Here is a 15,479-nt window from a genome sequence, read left to right on the forward strand (position 1 = left end):
CTCTCTCACTGTGACTATCATAAATAAAATTAAAAAAAAAAATACTCAGGCAATTAACTATCATTTCAAAAAATAATGGAAATGACAAGTGGTAATTCCTATCCCCTTCCAAAACTCAACCACTATAGGAATAATATAAAGAATGCTCAGTCTTCCTTTTATCTGTTAGAACTAAATGAAGTTCACTCTGACCAGGTCTCAGATAGTCACATGGCTTTACGCAAACTGAAAAAAAGGAATGAAAACATCAAGCTTCTTAAAATCCCTGGGTGGCTCAGCAGTTTAGCACCTGCCTTCGGCCCAGGTTGTGATCCTGGAGACCTGGGATCGAGTCCCACATGGGACTCCCTGCATGGAGCCTGCCTCTCCCTCTGCCTGTGTCTCTGCCTCTCTCTCTCTCCCTCTCTCTCTCTCTCTCTCTGACTCTCATGAATAAATAAATATTTAAAAAAAAACAACAAAAACAACTCATTCTATCATTTTTTCCTACCTATGATTTATTATAACCTTAAAATTCCTGCAGTGCCACCCTGCCTTGGAAGGCCTGGCCTTGGCAACCAGGACTTACCCTGTTAAACACTGGCAGCATCATGTACAGCTTCTCCTCTTGTTCCTTCTGAGTCATGTGCCGGGGAGGATGGCACAACTCCGTGAAGAGACGGCGGAGGTGCATCAGTCCTAAGGCATTGTCTTGGGGGCTGCACTCCTCCTGCCTCGGTCGCCCCATAATCCTCTTCACCATGTTCATCTTGGCTGGTTGGTGATAAACACTTCTAATTCTGTGGAAAGATGTTCATACGTAGACAGTCAAAATGTCATCATCCTGATCAGGTCAAGAGCTTAAAAAAAGCCAGAAAAACACAAAATCCTGTTTGAAATGTTTTTTTTCTTCTTCTTTAAATAGAAAATGTAGAAAGGCAAAGCTAATTTTGATAAGTCTCCCTAAGTGACATATTAGGAATCATGGCACTCAATATTCCTACTAGCTTTGGCACAATGTGTATAAAATGTAGAACATTAATTGGACAAGTGTCAAATGTTTCCAACTAAGTCATATGAAGTTCAACAAATAAAGGGACCACAAATCTCACTATTAATATTGTTGCTTAATAGCTGAGCAGATATAAAAAGAATGAAGAATAGAAAGTTCACCCTCATCTCAAAACACCAAACCAATAAAAAAAAAAAAAAAAAAAAAAAAAAAAACACTCCAAAACAAACAAGCAAAACAAATAACCAGCCTATGCCCCTGGAAACATAAGGTTTTCTATTTTTAATTTTTTTTTTCTAGATGAAGGATTGCATTTTGGGTACCTGTTTGAAGAGTCTACTTTATTACAGTTTGAAAATGTACAAATTAAAATGAATGCATCCCAATGTATTTTACAAATCATAAGATGACAGTAAAAATTTTCATATAGCTTGAAGATCACTTTTTCAGACTATAGTTTGAAACTCTGGCAAGTCATGTTAATTCATTTAGTGGATCATGATGCACGTTAAAAAAAGTGAAATGGAAGATATTGAAATACATATGGTAAGGGGAATTATTATTTCATGCAACTTATTTTAGGTGATTCATGCATACTAAATGACAATGTAAAATGTATTCCTGACTAGAGCTGCAGTTAAGAAATAAACAAACCAACCACTGGGTTAGGATATGTACCAGAATCAATAACACTAAGCATTCAGAAAGCATCATCAGCCCTTTTCAATCACCACTAACTGCTCCAGCAATCACCTAATTTCAGATACAAAAAGAGGGTATCTTAAAAAAAGGAACCAGAAGGGCTGGGAAGACATTATGAATATACAGAATTTGGATAAAAGGCAATTAGCTTTTTAATCTGTAGAAAAGTAGGAATAACCTGAAGATCAGTTTTTAATTTTGCGCTATAACCACATTAGCCAGTAATGCCATTTCTTAAGAAATAAAAGATTACTGCAAGGCTAGAGCTCTACTTACTAAACATTGGTCTACTGATTTTTAATACTCTAAGAACTGGCATCTTACATATGCTTGAGAATTTTGAGTGAATTCCATATTTGGCCACGGGTACATGCTTATGCATTCTAGGATCTAGCCTACTGCAACAGGAGGCCATGAGGTGACTCATCCCAGGTAAGGAGTAGAAAGACACTGCCTAGAGCCCCGCCAGTGGCTCCGCCATGCTAAGTGACTGCTGTCCTGAGAGCACTTAAAACACTCTAAGGGGTCCAACCATGGGGGAGAGTACTTAGACACATAGGCAAAAGCCAAAAGAGCCTCTAAACCACAAAATGACAAACCAAAGATCATCCAGTTCAAAGCTGTTTAATGTATTTCATCCTTGGAAAATAGGTAAGTCCTTCAAATATAAGGATTTCAATAAATACATTCAAATCACCTATGTGCTATTTATACTCCTGGAGAGCCCCAGAACAAAAACAAAATTTGAAGTGAATTATAACTTTTGATGATTAGCTAACATTTTAGATCATGCTTATCTCTGCTTTTTCCTTAGCCCATAGCTAAAGTTCATGATCTAGACAGTCCTGAAGAGGATTTAGATTCATGTTCCCCTAACACTTCAAAACATTTTTAAGAGATCTCAGCTTTCCAAGGGTTCTATGTCATTTTTTAAAAGTTAAGTATTATTACTCTATAATACTCTAGTTCAAAGCACTTTCAGATCTTCTCCTTTGCTCTTCATTCTAACTTAAGCAAGTGGGTGGACAAGAGGATTAACTCTACCTTTATGTAAGGCCCTGAGACAAGGGCAATAAGCACAAAATCTCACAGTGATAAAGAACTGGATGAGAATCCAAACCTCCTACCTCCTGGTCAAGTACCCTTCCCACCTAACTCATATTCACGTGCGTTTTTTTTATGATTTTATTTTTTAAAAGATTATTTATTCATGAGAGACACACACAGAGCGAGGTAAAGACATATGCAGAGGAAGAAGCAAGCTCCACGCAGGGAGCCCGATGTCGGACTCAATCCTGGGACCCTGGGACCCCGGGACCACACCCTGAGCCGAGGGCAGATGCTCAACCACTGAGCCATCCAGGCATTCCTATGATTTTATTTTTAAGTAATCTCTACACCCAACGTGGGGCTTGAACTCACAACTCTGAGATCAAGAGTCGCATGCACTACTGACTGAGCCAGCCAGGTGCCCTCCTCCCGTGCTTATTTTAAATTACAGAATTCTTAGAAACTGGAACTGTAGAAATAATTTATTTAGCACCAAGTAGAATGGGAAATAAATCTTTTTTGATTTTTCTTAAGATTCTAATCAACTTTCATTAAAAAAAGGAACCACATGATCACGGAACGACAAACAGTAACTAGACGTAATGAAGCTATTGTACTATCGTTATTTAATATTTATCTGATACAAAAGGATATATATTAATCAGCTAAGTGGGTTTACTGGGATTTCTCTTACTCAGATAATCTCAGTGATGGAAAAATTCAGATTCCTCCTTCTCTCCTTCCTTACCAAGAAACACTTAAGCATATCAGATTGCTGGATTATTGCTTTATCTCCACTCCAATATTTATATTTGAAGTAGTATTCAGAATAAGAACTATCATGTTTAAAATACTATTCAGCAATGAGAGACTAAAAAGAATAAGCACTTTTCAATCAAATCTGTAAAAACATATCCATGTGATACAGGTAACTTCAGGTGAACCCCTTTGAATCCTGGGTTTCTCTCATCTGTAAAATCTTTCCTCACAGCCTTTTTGTAATGCATACATAAAAGAACTTCGTTTCTATTAAGCGCCAAACACATTAGTTTACATTCAATAAATTCTTTTTCCTTCCTTTGAGCCTAATCATGAAACATTTAATCCTTTTTATTTACTTTTTTAATTATTTAAGCAAGTAAGGAAAACAGTTTAAGACTTTACAGTATTTGGCTTTAGAGATTTACACAATGATAAAAAATTAGCGAAGTATTTATTTCTTTGTTAGATGCTCAATAAGAAACTTACAGAGTAATGGAGAAGAGATAGGCAAAATATAATAATAATAATAACAACAACAAACCACAGAATGATTATTTTGGGGATATTGTCACTAGAGGTTTTCAAAATATTTATAAAGATAATTCTCTATAAGAACTAGTTTTCTAGTACAAACCCTATTTTGTTTCACAAAAGTATTTGTACCACCATAGTGCCAACAGGGGGTTATTTAAATAGCAATGAGATAATTACTGCAATGAGCCCAGACAGTATTTCTTATTCTAATCTCCTGTATTAATGCTTGAAAATCCCAGATACTTTAATCTTCTCCGCCCAAAATTCTTTAAAGAGTCTGCCATTATTTAAATTACAGAAGGGTATAAAACAAGGAGCCTAAATTTTAAAAATATATTATTCAAGTAACTAGCTGCCTTTGAGTAGCACAGCCAAAAACTTAAAATAGCTTTCCTTTATTTATTTATTTTTAAAAGATTATTTATTTATTTATTCATGAGAGACACACAGAGAGAGAGAGGCAGAGACACAGGCAGAGGGAGAAGCAGGCTCCATGCAGGGAGCCCCGATGTGGGACTGGATCCTGGGACTCCAGGATCACGCCCTGGGCCAAAGGCAGACTCTAAACCGCTGAGCCAGCCAGGCGTCCCAATAGCTTTCCTTTAAAAAAAGAAAAAAACATCCCTTAATTCCATAAGAGAAAAAAATAAATAGTTCACATGGCTAAAGGAAATCTTAAAATTTCATCAAAGAATTACAGGTAATTTCTCAGGTATTTATTTTATTCTTAAAACTTCTGGGGAAAAAATCCTTTACTGTGAAAAAGAAAAGCAAAACTTCTTACACTTTAGAAGAGTAAAGGGCAAAACCTAGAGAGACTCCCACCACACTGGTTCTATATAACTCAGCAATCTAACATATATACACATTGAAAAATACCTATAGATACAGTCCTCAATTGGAATTTAATCTTTCTGCCTGCTAAAGCATTAGTTTTTTTTGCCTTTTTCGCCGTTATCAGATTTTAGTCTCTTCATTTACAGATGAATCAGCCACTTCATTTATTTATATAGCAAAATACAATCACTTAAGACCTATTCCCAGTATCTCCCCATCCTTTGCAGACCATCTAGTTCACTCATCTACTGCATATATACTGAACTAAACAATTTCTCAAAGCATCTTTTAGGTATGCTTAATTTGCTTAATTTTTCTCTCTTCATAGACAAAAGCATATTCCAAAGTCAAAAGCGACTTGCTTCCATTTAAGAACACTTCACTTACATATGATTTCCAAGTACAAGTAGCCACTGAGGACATGTCCCAGACAAGTTTCTTGAACCCCTCCTTCTAGCAGCCTCTACTGCTGTTTTGGCAGCCTCAAAGGCAAATTTACTCCAATAGATAAACAACAGTTAGGTTACTTGATATGATTAATATTATAGTATAATTAAATCATTTATGGAATAAATAAACTTCTGTTGGCTGACCTGAAATCCCCAGCATTCTCTGAAAGTGTATTTTATGCAAATTGTGTTCTAAATTTTGTATAAGATCCATGAAAGAAGAATATTTGTAGCACAATGCTTCCGTAATTTGTGATTATCTAACACTGGCACATTTCTGCATTCCACACACCTCTACTACTTCTACTACAAATCATTCAGCTCTGTGATCATTTATTAGTAGCCTCAGTGGATGGCACAGGGCAGGAGAGACTGACCTCCAGAGTGAGATGAATATTAGCAGGCCCAAAACTTTCGGGCCATATTCACCTACCCCCCGATAGGAATTTCTCTATTTCTGAAATTTCAAATTGTGAGATCTCACTCTGAGATCCTAATTTTCAATCCATCTACTTTTCTCATTCCTTAAACCTGTGGTCTTAACTGAAAATATACAGATTGGAAACTATATTTACATAAGAAAAGGAGGAATGTCAGAGAAGAAATAAATGAAGGTAAAATAAAATTTTATTATTCTTTTTTAATTCAAGTATAACTATTTTTTTTAAGATTTTATTTATTTATTCATGAGAGATACACAGAGAGAGAGAGAGAGGCAGAGACACAGGCAGAGGGAGAAGCAGGCTCCATGCAGGGAGCCTGACATGGGACTCGATCCCAGGTCTCCAGGATCCCGCCCTGGGCTGAAGGTGGCGCTAAACCACTGAGCCACCCACCGGGGCTGCCCTCCACAGCTGATATTTATAGAACACTCCATCCAACAAAAGAATACATATCCTTCTCAAATTCACATGGGACATACTTCAAGACAGATCACACATTGGGCCATAAATACGCCTTAACAAATGTAAAAGCAGAGAAATCATACAAAGTATGCTCTAAGATCACAATGGAATTAAACAAGAAACCAGTAACAAAAGGTAGCCCCAAATACTTTAAATTAAATAATACACCTTTAAATAACACATGGAAGAAGTGTCAAGAAAAATTCACAAACATCTTGAACTGAAAATACAACTTATTAAAATGTATGAAACACAATGAAAGCTGTTGTGAGAGGGAAATTTGTAGCACTAAATGCATATATTACAGAAGAAAAAAGACCTGCAATCTTTCAAACTTTACTCTGCCCATACCTTGTCTCATGCAGGTCTCCCTCCTGTGCTTTCATACTTCTGTGCCTCTGCATACCCTGAATCCTTTGAGGGGAGAAGGGGTTCCCCCTCCAGTTTATCTGAATTGACCTGATTACTAATCATCCCTTAAATCTCTAGTCCGGGGCATCCTGGGTGGCTCGGCGGTTTAGCACTGCCTTCAGTCCAGGGCCTGATCCTAGAGACTTGGGATTGAGTCCCAAGTCAGGCTCCCTGCATGGAGCCTGCTTCTCCCTCTGCTTGTGTCTCTGCCTCTCTGTGTGTGTCTCTCATTAATAAATAAATAAAATAAAAAATATAAATAAATAAAATAAAATAAAATAAATAATAAATAAATAAATAAATAAAATCTTTAAAAAAAAAATCTCTAGTCAGTTGTCCCTCTTCTAGAAAGCACTCCCCAATCTCCCTGTTAGAGATGATCCCTTCTTTCCCATACAATCCGGTGCATATCTTTATCACAGCATTTTTCACAATGTTACATAACTGTTATTTGTTTTTTCCAATACTAGACAAACAATATAAGATTATGGAAGGCAAAGTTCACGTCATATTCAACTTCTTTCCCCCAGTATTTAACACCTGGCAAATAAGAGGACAGACTAAGAAACGGCTGATAAATGAGTAAAAAGAGACCAACAAAAGTTTCGAAGATGAATGAACTAGAAACAGCTCAAGCCAAAGGTAAGTTAAGGTGATTTAAAACAGGCCAAAGATGGGGAAATTTTTCTATAAATTCCTTATCTGTTTATTTTAAAACAAGAAGGCTTAGAAGACAACTACGATCTTTATGGTTTGTTTAAATTCAATTTTATTATTTGAAAAAGTAAACCATTACCATATGACCATTTTTGGTGAGAGGTATTGGGTAACCCAAAACATATTTTTCTAAAGTAGTCAGGGAAAACAGATACAAATTCAGAAAGTAAGAATTATAAATGTGGAGGCAGGGACAGAAAGGATAAAAATCACTGCTAACAGAATTGGTTGGTAAGCAAATGATGACAAAACAAACAGCAGTGAGCCAGAATCTTCGACAGGGAATCAATGTATCAACAACAATCTTGAGGACAAGGAACATCCAGAAAGGAAGTCACTTTAGTACCATCAACAACAAATCACTTCTGTGTGAGTGGGAATATACTCAGTGATCTGAAAGTGATGAAAAGAAAATGACAAATGCAAAAGACAGTGCAGAATTGGATCAGTAAAATCACACAAATAAAAAAAAAACAAAAAAAATAACATTATCAATGAAAAAAAGAATGGGAAAGTAAGTGTTGGCTTCTTCACAGACTAAATTATACAATAATGAGAGTTTTAATTGTGAATTCCTATACTTTCATGTTTCTCAAAGTATCAGAGTTCATATATTCAGATAAATTTTGCTCTACTCACCAATTATTTTCAAAGGCTATGTACACAGAATGATGCGAACATGGTTCAAAATGCTTTTTAAAATTCCTCTCTAGAATTGCTTTCAGAGCATTTTATAAACTCTATCTAAAAATCAGTGTCATCATATATCATGTTTTACCAAAAATGGTATTACCCACTTTGCTCATTTGCCTTAGTTCCTAAACTTTCTCCATATAACTTTTGCCTATTACTAAATATCAAATCCTTTCAAAAAGACTGAAAATTGACCACTAATAATCAAAAGAATGCACTGCAGACTCTGCAGCTAATTATGAGGAAAATATTCTATTAGATTCTGAGCAATGGCAAGAGTCTACTATATGTAAGGCACTGTGAGTGTATCAACCCTCCATGGTGTGGTGTATTCACTTTCCTAAAATTCCTAACAGATCAGTATAACTTCCCTTAAAAGTGACATGACTGCCTCAAGTGGAATACAGCCAAAACCCTTTACAAGGCATAAAACGTTTCTCAAAATCTGTTGTATACCCAATTTTGCAGTATTGTCTTCTGCAATATCCCTCCTCCCATTCTACGCTCATAGAAAATCACCTAACCGCTGTTCCCTGAATATGCCATGGAATTTCAAACTCTTCATGCTTTCCCCCCATGGCCTTTCCTCTGCCTAAAATGGCCTCCTCAGATTTTCTTTTTACTGCCTAGGAACCTCTCATAGATAGCTCATAATCTTACTTAATACAATTTAAACTTATCTCCAGCATAGTAACATGATCACTGATTCAAATAAATATTTGTCAAGACATTCCACACCTCATCCGAATCTCTTTCTGTTCCAGCCACCTAGCTCTGCTTTCGGTAGCTTATATTCGCCATGTCCTTGCCATTAAAGCAATTAAGAAATAATCTGAAACACAAAACTTAAAATATTTATAAGAAAAAATGTTGGAAAACATATTTATAACCTCAAGGTAAGGAAGTAAGGAAGAAGATCTTTAAAAAAAAACCCCAGCAAATTAGACACAGACAAAATTAACCTTACCAAATTAGTAACTTTTGTACATGAATAATTAACAGAAAGTCAACACAAGCCACAAATTAGGAATGAAATATCTCCAATACTTATAATGAACAAAAAAATCATTTGATCTAATATATATAAAGAATGGCTATAACTCACTGAAAAAAGTAAACCACCCAATAAAAAAAATAGACAAAAGACAGACATTTCACAGAACAAGGCAAATGACCACAAATATATAAGGGTGGTGCACAACCTCATCAGTAATAAATGAAATAGAAATTTATAATTTTCTGACAGCTTTTTGCACTCTGGTAAGAATGCATGTTCATTTACCTTATGTCTGTTTTTATGCCATTGACTGTCATCCACCCTCCCCAAATCCACAGGACTCCTTCACATCACCTAGAAAAACATGTACTACAGATCCGCATAAACTTCTCCACCAGGGTTGAGCCTGTAGTCAACAGCCAATAACCTAGTCTGATCCCATATGAGGCTATTTCTCAATCTACCACAGGTATAGTACAAACATCTTAGAAGTTATGGAGGGTATCTCTAGGAACAGGCAGCTCCACCATTTCCATACATTGAACCTAGTTTGAAGTCAGTGACCTATAAATATATATATATATTATATATATATTTATATATAATATAAATATATATTTAAAAATGTATTTTTTTAAATAGAACAATCCTATTTTAAAACTATCAAATAGATTTTTTATTTTATTTATTTTTATTTTTTTAAAGATTTTATTTATTTACTCATGACAGACCGAGAGAGAGAGAGAGGCAGAGACACAGGCAGAGGGAGAAGCAGGCTCCACGCAGGGAACCTGACACAGGACTCGATCCTGTGTCTCCAGGATCACACTCCGGGCTGAAGGCAGCGCTAAACCGCTCAGCCACTGGGGCTGCCCTCAAATAGATTTTTTAATATATATTTTTATATTCAACTTTTTGGTGTTTGCCACATACCTGACATACCAAATATGAATAATACATTTTTATGGATGGCTACATGATAGTTAGGTGGATAGAGTGAGGCAAGAAATCTTCCTGCTGAAAAAAAAAAAAAAAAAAAAAAAAAAAGAAATCTTCCTGCTGACACTTAAAACTTTTCCATAAATTCCTCTATCCAAATATCATTTAACGGAGGTATATGAATGAAAACACTTATGAAATTTATTTTTATAAAATCCTTAAAGAAACATACTTTAAAAAAAAAGGTGGTACTAATATGAATCTTTTGGACAAAAAGATTACTTGTTACCAGATATAACCTTTTGCTAACCAGAATATTAATTGCTTCTCTTTTAATTTTTTTACATTAGATATTATACAAATGAAATATTAAAATATACTTACATTCTCATGACTGAGGGGTACATTCTCACTAAAAGGGTCAAGGGAAGGGAGCTGAGGAGTGAAGGGGTAGAAGGAGAGGAGAAAAGAATAAGAAAAACTGTATTTCTCTATCGTTCCAATAGTAGCATATAAGAATGATTGCCACAAATAGCCATGTCCTAATTACATCATTTCACTGTTGATCACATGTAGCCTATTTTAAAAAATGCCTTTGGGGAAGAATAAGAGGGAAAATGCTATTCTTAACAGTTGGCTATTTAATACATTTTATAAATGCATCCAAAATATTGATAATAATGTTTTAAATATATTGCCCTTTATTCTAGGGAAATAAGTTATTAAAGTGAATAATTTTGCAGAGTACAACTCAATTTACCATATTTTTCTTATAATAATTTCATCCTCCTCTTAGAAAGAATGCCACGTTAATACATAAAATACTATCTTAAACAAATTGGCAGTGACCCCGACGATGGACATCAGTGTTCTTAGGTTTGTTAATTTTTTTAAACATTCCATAATATTTAACATTCATTGTTTTGTGGGAACAATCTAAACAAAAATCACTGACTTTTCTTGAAGGACCAGAGGATCAAGCATAAACCAGCATTATTCTCATTTTGCTCATCTCCTTATCCATTTTACAGCTAACCTCTCAACTAGAGCTGGAGAACAAAGGTATAGGCTATACAACTGAAAATTCCTAGCTCATAAATTTACTAGTAGAGACTGAATCTTTGGAGGTTAAAATTAAAAATGTAAAGTATTTTATTTCAGATGTCTAGGCTTTTGAATCCTGCTCCTTAAACAGAAAATATAACCTATAAGAAGTGCAATTTTCTATAAATGAAGACTATGAAGTTTCATTTTGTTACTTAACTTCCTCCTACTAATTATATATAATATTCTAAAAATCACAATTTGGATTGTTTTAGGTAGGGAAGTGTACCATGCAAAGACTTAGGACTGAAGAAAATATAGATTATTTTTCAGCTTTATTTTTCTTTCTGAAATTATGTAAGACAAAGTTATTCTATAGTCATTCTAAGACATTTTAGTTGATTCTGCTAAAAAGCAAAATTTAGTACCTCAAATGGGGAAGAGACCCATGAAGCAATTATAATTAATTGCATTTAAAGAAATGGATTAGGGGATGCAGGGCTGGCTCAGTGTTGAGATTCTGACTTCAGCCCAGGGTGTGACCCCAGAGTCCTGGGATTGGGTCCAACGTCAGGCTTCCTGCATAGAGACTGCTTCTCCCTCTGCCTGTGTCTCTGTCTCTCTCTGTGTCTCGCAGGAATAAATAAATAAAAGCTTAAAAAAAGAAATAAAAGAAAAAACCTTAATGAAACTTGCACATTAAATTATGTGATTGTAAATTCTGAAAATAATCGTCTCCATATCACGGTAGTAAAGCCGGTGGCTGACATAAGAATAAGCAAACCAAAATGCAGCTGAGACCTTAGAAAAAGACCACAGAAAGGGATGTAACTGTTATGTAGGTGGTACTGACACACTTGACCTCTACCTAAAGCCATACACAAAGGACTCAAGGTGGATTAAAGACCGAACAGTAAGAGGAAAAACTATAAAAGAAAATGAAGATATTTTTATGAATCACGTAAGAATTTATTAAGCATATATTCAAAACTACATAACATGCAAAAATAAAATGAATGTGATAAAATCTAAAGTTAAATATTTGGGGCCCCTGGTGGCTCAGTCAGTTAAGCACCCAACTCTTGATTTCGGCTCAGGTCATAATCTCTGGTTTGGGAGATTAAATCCTGTACTGGGCACCATCTCTCTCTCTCCCTCTACCTCTGCCTCTTCCCCACTTCTAAAAAAAAATTTTAGAAATATTTTGGCTCAGCAAAGAACATGGTGAACCAAGCAAAAAGCAAAATAACACAACGGGAGAAGATATTTGAAATGTCTAGAACCACAGGGATTATAATCTACAATTAACAACAACAAAAAAATCTCAAGAAAAATCCCAAATAACAAATTCAAATCCCCAAGAAAATTACAGCTTTCCCAATTTAAAAAAAAAATAAATAAATAAAAGATGAACAAGCACCCTGTAAGGTCAAAATATGAAAGAGATATTTTTACTTTACTCAATAATCAAAGAAATGCAGGCTAAGATAAGGAAATGCCATTTTACACCTCTTAATTAGCAACAAGCAGCAAGTTAGGAAATGCCCTAAATTCCTGGACATGTGGACAAGACCCACATACAGGGAAAACTGTCTGGTAGAGGACCTAAATAATGGGGTTTTTTTGTCCCCATTTTCTTAAAATTCAGGTATAACTGACATACTTTATTATGTTACTTTCAGGTGGACAATATAATGATTCAGCAATTCCATACATTACTCAGTGACCATCACAAGAAATGTATTCTTGATCCCTTTAAACTATTTCACCCATCTCCCCCCAATTTCCCTCTTGTAAACTACTGTTTGTTCTCTACATTTAAGAGTGCTTTTCTATCTTTTTAATTTGTTCATTTGTTTTGTTTCTTAAATTCCACATATGACTGAAATCATATGCTTTTGTATTTCTACGATTTATTTCACTTAGCATAATACCCTCTAGGTCCATCCATGCTGTTGCAAATGGCAATATTTCATTCATTCTATGGCTGAGTAATATTCCAGTGTGTGCTCAAATATGCACACACACACCCCCACACACCTTCCTTATCCATTTGTCTATCAATGGACACTTGGAGTGCTTCCATATCTTGACTATTGTAAATAATACTGCAGGAAGCATAGGACTGCACATATTTTTAAGTCAGTATTTTTGTTTTCCTTAGGTAAATACCCCACAGTAAAATTACTGGATCATATGTCTAATCATGTCTTCTGCCTATTTTTAATCATATTTGGTTTTTTGGTGTTGAGTTGTATAAATTCTTTACATATTTTGGATATTAATCCCTTATTGTATATATCATTTGCAAATATCTTCTTCCTGTTCAGTAGGCTTGTTTTGTTCACGGTTTCCTTTGCTGTGCAAAAATTTTTTATTTGGTATAGTTCCAGTAGTTTTACTTTTGTTTCTCTTGCTAGAAGAGACATATCCAAAAAAATGCTTCTACAGTAAATGTCAAAGAATTTATTACCTATTATTTCCTTCTAGGAGTTTTATAGTTTCAAGTCTTCTACTTACGTCTTTAATCCATTTTGAGTTTACTTTTGTGGATGGTGTTAGAAATTGGTCCAGATTCATTCCTTTGCATGCAGCTGTCCAGTTTTCCCAACACCATTTGTTGAAGAGACTGTTCCCCATTGTATATTCCTGCCTCCTTTGTCATAGATTAATTGACCATATAATTGGAGGTTTATCTGGATTCTCTATTCTGTTCTATTAATGTACATGTCTATTTTTGTACCAGTACCATACTGTTTTGCTTACTACAGCTTTGTAGTATATGTTGAAATTTGGGTTTGTGATAGCTCTAAATTTGTACTTTTTCAAGATTGTTTTGGCTACTTAGCATCTTTTGTGGTTCCACACAAATTTAAAGATTATTTGTTCCAGATTTCTGAAAAATGCAGTTTGTATTCTGATAGAGATTATATTAAATCTATATACTTGCCTTAAGCAGTATGGACATTTTAACAGTATTGATTCTCCCATTCCATAAGCATGGAATATCGTTCTATTTGCTTGTGTCAGCTTCAATTTCTTTTAACGCTTTATAGTTTTCAGAGTATGGGTCTTTTCCTCTTTAAGTTTATTTCTAAGTATTTTATTATTTTTGGTGCAACTGTGGGACAGTTGTCTTAATTTCTCTTTCTGCTACTTCATTTAGTGGACTGAAATGTAACAGATTTCTGTATATTAATTTTCATTCATTTATGAAATAAAGTTTTACTTCTTCCTCACCAACTTGGATACATTTCTTTTTTTGTCTGATTGCTGAGGCTAAGGCTTCCAGTGACATGTTAAATAAAAGTATTAAGAGTGGACATCCTTAATTTGTTCCTGACCTTACAGGAAAAGCTCTCAGTTTACCACCACTGAGTACGATAGTAGTTTCAGGTTTTTCATATATGGCCTTCATTATGTTGAGGTATGTTCCCTCAAAATCTACTTTGTTGAGAGGGTTTTTACCATGAATGGATGTTGTAATTTGTCAAGTGCGTTTTCTGCATCTATTAAGATGATCATATGATTTTTATTCTTCTCTTATTAATGTGATTTATCACTTTGGTTGATTGGTGAATATTGAACCACCCTTGCATCCTGGGAAGAAATCCCACTTAATTATACTGAATGATCTTTTAAATAGTGTTGCTGGATCTTGTTTGCTAAATTGGGAGGATTTTTCATCTATGTTTATCAGAATTACTGGCCTGTAGTTTTTTGTAGAGTCTATCTGGTTTTGTATCAGAGTAATGCTGCTCTCATAGAATGAATTTGTTTTTTGTTTTTGTTTCTTAAAGATTTTATTTATTCATGAGAGACACACAGTGAGAGAGGCAGAGACATAGGCAAAGGGAGAAGCAGGCTCCATGTGGGCTCTCTCAATCCTGGGACTCCGGGACCATGCCCTGAGCCGAAGGCAAATGTTCAATCACTGAGCCACCCAGGAATGAATTTGGAAGCTTTTCTTCCTTTTCTATTTTTTGGAATAGTTTAAGAATAGGTATTAATGGGGATCCCTGGGTGGCGCAGCGGTTTGGCGCCTGCCTTTGGCCCAGGGCGCGATCCTGGAGACCCGGGATCGAATCCCACGTCAGGCTCCCGGTGCATGGAGCCTGCTTCTCCCTCTGCCTGTGTCTCTGCCTCTCTCTCTCTCTCTCTCTGTGACTATCATAAATAAAATTTTAAAAAAATTTTAAAAAGATTTAAAAAAAAAAGAATAGGTATTAATGGTTTTTAAATGTTTGGTAGAATTTCTCAGCTATCTGGTCCTGGACTTTTGCTTCTTGGGAGTTTGCTGATAACTAATTCAATTTATTACTCCTACTTGGTCTGTTCAAATTTCCTATTTCTTTCTGATTCAATGTGCAGAAGTTACATGTTTCTAGGAATTTATCCATTTCTTCTAGGTTGTCTGATTTGTTGGCATATGATTTTTCATTATATTC

At 35.1% G+C, this 15,479-nt stretch overlaps 1 protein-coding gene across 9 annotated transcripts in view; it reads right to left on the reverse strand.

Moving 5' to 3' along the window:
* Positions 1-15,479, reverse strand: part of WDFY3 (WD repeat and FYVE domain containing 3) — a 234,280-nt gene that overhangs the window by 178,581 nt on the left and 40,220 nt on the right. For all 9 annotated transcript variants that reach the window (XM_072810775.1, XM_072810774.1, XM_072810770.1 and 6 more), the window contains exon 2: positions 569-779. In XM_072810775.1, the coding sequence (XP_072666876.1) occupies positions 569-748 (180 nt within the window). In that variant the 5' untranslated portion in view covers positions 749-779. The remainder of the gene's footprint in view (positions 1-568; positions 780-15,479) is intronic.

The sequence above is a fragment of the Canis lupus genome, chromosome 33 (assembly GCF_048164855.1).
Source record: "Canis lupus baileyi chromosome 33, mCanLup2.hap1, whole genome shotgun sequence".
In the NCBI taxonomy this organism is placed as follows: Eukaryota; Metazoa; Chordata; class Mammalia; order Carnivora; family Canidae; genus Canis; species Canis lupus.